The sequence below is a fragment of the Manacus vitellinus genome, unplaced genomic scaffold (genome assembly GCF_001715985.3).
Source record: "Manacus vitellinus isolate BGI_N305 unplaced genomic scaffold, ASM171598v3 scaffold_40_pilon, whole genome shotgun sequence".
Classification (NCBI taxonomy): domain Eukaryota; kingdom Metazoa; phylum Chordata; class Aves; order Passeriformes; family Pipridae; genus Manacus; species Manacus vitellinus.
In genome coordinates this window covers 1390234-1396179 of record NW_021940541.1, presented here as the reverse complement: position 1 = coordinate 1396179, position 5946 = coordinate 1390234, and the positions used below count along the sequence as shown (strand labels likewise).

The window sequence follows — 5946 nt, the reverse complement described above, 5'->3', positions numbered from 1 at the left end:
CCACCCTCACAACCAAGAATTCCTTCCCAATATCCCATATAACCCTGTTCTCTGGCAGTGGGAAGCCATTCCCTCTTGTCTTATTGCTCCAGACCCTTGTCCCAAGTCCCTCTCCAGCTCTCTGGGTACTTTTAGGCACTGGAAGGGGTTCCCATAGTCTCCCCAGAGCTGCTCCCCTCCTGATTTGGGGGTGAATGATGTTATTTTGGACCTGTTGGGTTGGTCCCTGTCTGGCAGCTCCTGGGGCTGCTGCTCACAGAGCTCCAAGGAGATGGAGTCGTTCAGTTTTATGATGACATTATAGTCCAAATCATTTCCAGACTCCTGAGAATGTGAAACAAGATGATGTGAAAAACATAAGGCGACTGTAGTTTTGAGCGCTTTCCATGCTCTTCTGGATAAATGGAGCAGAAAAGTCTCCCAACTTCTCGTGGAGGTTTCAGAGGCGTTATCATTATATCCTGTCATTATTATTTTGTCGTAGCTCCAGCAGTCCATGGTAAAACGGAGCCATATTTTGCTGTGTTGTATCTGTGTGGAATAACAGATTATCCCTTGTGCTGGAAGCTTGGTTTGAGTCCATATTGGGGGGTTTCATGTAAAAAAATTTATGCTTGGATGCTTGGATTCTCATACCTTTTTTTTTTTTAGGAGAAAGATTATTAATTAGAAAAATAACATAAGCTTTAGACATCAGCTTTATAAATCAATTTGGTCCTACTTCACACACAAAAAGAAAAATCAAAAGCATTAATTTGATAAATAAATGGAAAAGGAGAAATAAAATTGCACTTAATTCCCAACAAACTGGATCCCAATCTGATTCTTCTGTGTTGTTTTGCCTCTGCTCCAAACCACGGATTCTGGTGTGACCGGAGTGTTTTAATTGTCCATCTCTGTGTCCCTCCTGTTCTCTGCCACTTCCTCATCAGTAATTACGTGGTTAACAATTAATCAGAAAGTGAGTTGGGGCTGGGGGACATGGCAGGGCCGTTTGATCAGGCACCAGGCAAGTGAGGGCTTTGCTTCTGAGAGCGGCCCTGACCCGGCTCCTGCCAGCACATCATTTATCCTGTCCGGAGGCAGCGCCGGGGCTGCCGCTGATCCCGCCGACATCCTGTCGCTCCGGCTCCACGGGCTGTTGTGCATCAGGAGTGGGAAGAGGCTCAGTCTTTTTGCAGAGGTGCCTTGTGGCAAAGGCAGAGCCGGTGCCTTTGATGCCATTACTGGAACATCACTCATTTCGTTTGCTTTGGCTTTTTGCTCAGAGGGATCTCACAAAATACTGTCACTCCCTCGCAGTGTGCTGGGAATTGGGTGGGGTTTGCTCTTTCCCCACAACTGGGTGGCACAATTCCTCTGCTTTTCCGTTGTCTCAGGTTCACATGTATTTCGATGTTTCTACAGTTTTCTCCCCTTCCTCCTGCTTTGTGACACATCCAGCCTCTCGTCAGAAGGCTCTGCTGTTGAGGAACTTCTGGCTCCACCTGGGAAAAAAAAGCTGCAGTAATCAGAAAACCTTTGGATGGCTCATCAGTGGTGCTGAAGGTTCTGGATATGAGGAGATTATTGACAGGGATTGCTGTTTTTGGCCATCACCCTTGATGTTGTCTCCATCACTTCTCAGGGGTGCATTACTAATGGGCTGTTTGTTTGTTGGTACCCTGAAATCCTGCAGTTTGGAGAGATCCCCACCACGTCACAGCCTTGGAAGCACCAGGAGAACATCACCACCCCTTTCCCAGCACTGCTCTGCATCCCTGAAAATGTGCAGGTTGGGAAACGCAGCTGGATATGTGCAAATCCAGTGTTCACATTTTCATCGCTCTCATACACACGTTGCTCCTCCAAAGGAGAAGAAGCAAAAAAGGAGCAAGGGAAGAAGCACATTTTTATTTACAGGTGCTTTCTGTTCGCTCGCTTTTCTCTTCAGACCCTGCAAGCAGGAGCTGCCATTGAAAATCAAATGAATTCTCAATTGCTTCCTTCCAATTCAATCAGGGGAGGAAAGCAGAGACCTGCCACGTTGCTGGAAGGAAGCGGAGCAGAGGAAGGCACGGGAGCGGCAGAAAGCTGCTTCCTTTCCTCCTTTCCCCAGGGATAGTCCCTGGGGAGAAGGGACTGTGCCCTTGGGGGACATGGAGGAGGAACCTCCACGGAAGCACAAGGATGTGTCATCCACCGTGGGTTTGGGTCTTGCTCTCTGACATTTCCTATTCACACACAGCATTTTCTTCATGCCGATCTTCCATGGATTTTTTTGCAGCTGCACCTAACATTGTGTCATTGTTGCATTTCTAGAGATGATGAGTGTGCATTTTTGTTACTGCTATGAGGAATCCTGTCACCTTTATCTGAACAGAAAATAGCTGGAGTCTAACTCCAGATTAAATGTTTTGAGGATTTTATTCTGCTGATATACAGAATGTGAACATTCATTATTTTCACAGAATCCCGGAACAGTTTGGGTTGGAAGGGACCTTCAAGACTGTCTTATTCCACCCCCTTACCATGGGTAGGGACACCTTCCACTAGACCAGGTTGCAATTTTTATCATTGTAATTTTTCATTTCTGTCTCTCCCATCAGGGCAGAGGCCTCGGCTGCCTGTGAAGTGTGTGAGGGAGCGGAGGAGATGCCGGAGCCACTGGAACAGTGCACAGCCTGGCTGAGAGCTTATTTCTGTGAGCCAGCCACCCTGGCAAACCTTCCCGTGCCAGCTTTCCACCACCCACTGCTCCAGCAAGGTCAGTGCCACAGGACACTCATCCCCTCCCTGCTCCCATCATCCAGGGCTGCTGTCTCCCATCTCCCTCATTCGTGGTCAGCAGCAATAAAAATGATGTGGTTCAGCTGTCGACATGTGCTGCCTGAAAGGTTAGAATAAGAACACATCTGAAGGGTTGTGAGCTTCTCAGTGACAGGGTTGTTCACTTAAAGTAGCTTTTGATCAGCAGAAGAGGGGTTGAGGCTTTGACATTGATCTCTGCAACTCCCTGACAAGAGGGTGGAGCTGGGTGGGGATCGGGCTCTGCTCCCAGGGAACGAGTGCCAGGAGAAATTTAGGTTGAATATTNTGCTGTCTCCCATCTCCCTCATTCGTGGTCAGCAGCAATAAAAATGATGTGGTTCAGCTGTCAACATGTGCTGCCTGAACACATCTGAAGGGTTGTGAGCTTCTCAGTGACAGGGTTGTTCACTTAAAGTAGCTTTTGATCAGCAGAAGAGGGGTTGAGGCTTTGACATTGCTCTCTGCAACTCCCTGACAGGAGGGTGGAGCTGGGTGGGGATCGGGCTCTGCTCCCAGAGAACGAGTGCCAGGAGAAATTTAGGTTGAATATTCGGGAAAATTCCTTTGTGGAAAAGTTTGTCCAGCCCTGGCACAGCTGCCCAGGGCAGTGGTGGAGTCACCATCCCTGGAGAGATTTAAAAGCCATGTGGATGTGGCACTTGGGGACATGGTTTAGTGGTGGTCTTGGCAGTGCTGGTGGGTTGGACTTCATAGTCTAAGAGGGCTTTTCCAACCCAAACAATTCTGTGATTCTATGGTTCTGTGTTCATGTCAATAAACATGGGCCATAGAAGCAGTCGGTGATAAGTTGCATAAAGTAGCTGTGGTTTTATTCCTCAGAGTTATTGTAAACAATGTGTTGGTATTTTTTAACAAAACAATTTTTACCAAGAAGTTGTTCTATTTATGTATTTAGATAAAAATGGGACCTGAGAAAAAAATCCTTACCATCCCCCATTTACTCTCTGTGTTCCCCAAGACCTCATAACAGAAATCAATCACTTGATTATTAGTAATAATTATCTCAGAAGTCTGATTTTTGCAGTGTCTTTCATTCATGTCTGCCCACGAATGTCATCACTGGGGAGTGAATAAGGGATTCTCACTTTTCATGATTGCACAGCACCTTTGTTTTCATGAGGATCTTCTGTACTTTCTCTTCCATGGTATGAAAACTCCTCAGTGTGAGGAATTTTCCAAATTCCAGGATGGTACTGACGAATTTTTTATTAGCTGGGATGAAATAAAGTGCCATATTGTGAAAACTTTAGCACTGGGGTGAATGTGAAAACGGGCAAAGCCGGGTGGGAAATAGTTACTGCTGCTTCTCCTTCCATCTCTTAACATCAGGGGAATTCTGCTTCCCAGATTATCCACCAGAAGATTATAAAACATTTAAAGTAAAGCTTTTACTTTCATTAATTTTCCTAAATGGGCTAACTGAATTCTTTTTAGCTTGGTGAATGAAATTCCTTGGTCTAAGCACTGCTGTTGATGTTTTAGCTGCTGGTTTGGGGTTTAGCCCTGAGAGGTTTGACTTGACTTTGTAGGAGACTTTGGTCCATCCCAACAACCTTCCTATGCAGGCAACACTGGAAAAATAAGTATCATTGTTAATAAGAAGCTTCTAGAGGGAAAGAAATCATCACCCTTGAATTCTGGGGGATGGAGGGAAAGTTCTTCATCGCTACCCAAAAACACAACACAGCCAAAAGCTGCAGCAGGGTTGGGATGGAATGTGAATGGTGGCCATGAGCATCAACACCAGGTCTCTGCAGCTCCTGTGGCTTTGTGAGGGATGAGACTGGTGGTCCCACTGTCCAGGCTGGTCCTCATGAGGTTTGACCACCTGCAGCACAATTTGGGTGCTGGGGAGGGGCCGGAGGGCAATTTTCTCATTTTAACATGTGCAGGTTCAGGTTTTTTTAATTTAGTTCAGTTATTTGTTCTTGGACTGGGACCAGGTGTGTGTGTTTTATTGGGGGGAGGCACAGACGTAATGGAAACACTAATGAAGAATTAATTGGCTCAAATCACAACGATGTGAGAGCATTTCTGTTCTTCTCTTGTTTTCTCCTAGCAATGCTTTCATGAAATAGAAAAAAAAACTGTATTGGAAGGAATGTGGAAATAGATGTCAAAAATTTGTAAAAACTAGTTTTAAAAGTTATTTAGGAGAAAGGTAAGGTAAAAATCTAATTATGATGGGTTGCATTTCAGTTTATCTGTACGTCAGAATTGCAGTTCTGCTAAATTAGGAATTTGGTATTTATTTACTTTTTCACATTTACATTTGAAAGTGCCTACTCATTTCTCCAGGCACTTAAAAATGCAGAATAAACATAAGTGAGATCATGAGGATCCAAAGCCAAGAAGGCTTTTTCTCATCATATTGCTTTTCTTACATCTCCGTTCATCAGCAGCTCTTCAGTGACTCATGGGGCCCTGAGCAACCTGGGATAGTGGAAGGTGTCCCTGCCCATGGCAGGGGCTGGAACTGGATGAGCTTTAAGGTCCCTTCCAACCCAAACCAGTCTGAGCTTCTGCCATTCTGTGATCATTGAAACCTTTGGCCCTTCTTTTCCCCCCTTTCCCTGTAAATATAACCATTTACAGTGTGATTCTTTGATATTTGGTGATTTCAGTTCCATCCTAAAGTGATCAGCACTGACTGATTTCTTTCTAATCAGTGCTTATATCGAATTTTATTTTATTTTCTGTACTAACATCACCCAAGGACAGCAAGGTTTTGCCCACATCAGACACACTAAAGAGGTTCCTCATTTAACAAAAAAAGTGTGAAGTGCTTTGTGATGAAGCATTTCTCAGTTCATGGTCAGTTCTCTGCAGCTACTTTTAGGTTGATTTTTTTTTTAGCTGTTAGGGCATAGTTTCTTGTGGATAGAAAAGTCATGACAGTCACCTCTAAGATAGCAAGAGCAGAGAGATCAACGAATTCAGAAATTAGAGTTACTCTGCTTTATATTTGCTCTATTAAAAAATTCTATAAAAATTCTATATTTGCTGTTTCAGTGGTTCGTTCTGTGTCTTACATTTTTCTAAAGTGCCTTTAATTTTCTAATTTGCTGTTAAAAGGGGAAAACATGCTTAAAAGTACTCCAACCATCAACCCAGCACCATGTTCACCACTAACCC

At 44.5% G+C, this 5946-nt stretch overlaps 1 protein-coding gene across 2 annotated transcripts in view; it reads left to right on the top strand.

The window, feature by feature from the left end:
- Positions 1-5946, top strand: part of MGMT (O-6-methylguanine-DNA methyltransferase) — a 131267-nt gene that overhangs the window by 96564 nt on the left and 28757 nt on the right. For both annotated transcript variants that reach the window (XM_018078535.2, XM_018078536.2), the window contains exon 3: positions 2589-2746. In XM_018078535.2, the coding sequence (XP_017934024.1) occupies positions 2589-2746 (158 nt within the window). The remainder of the gene's footprint in view (positions 1-2588; positions 2747-5946) is intronic.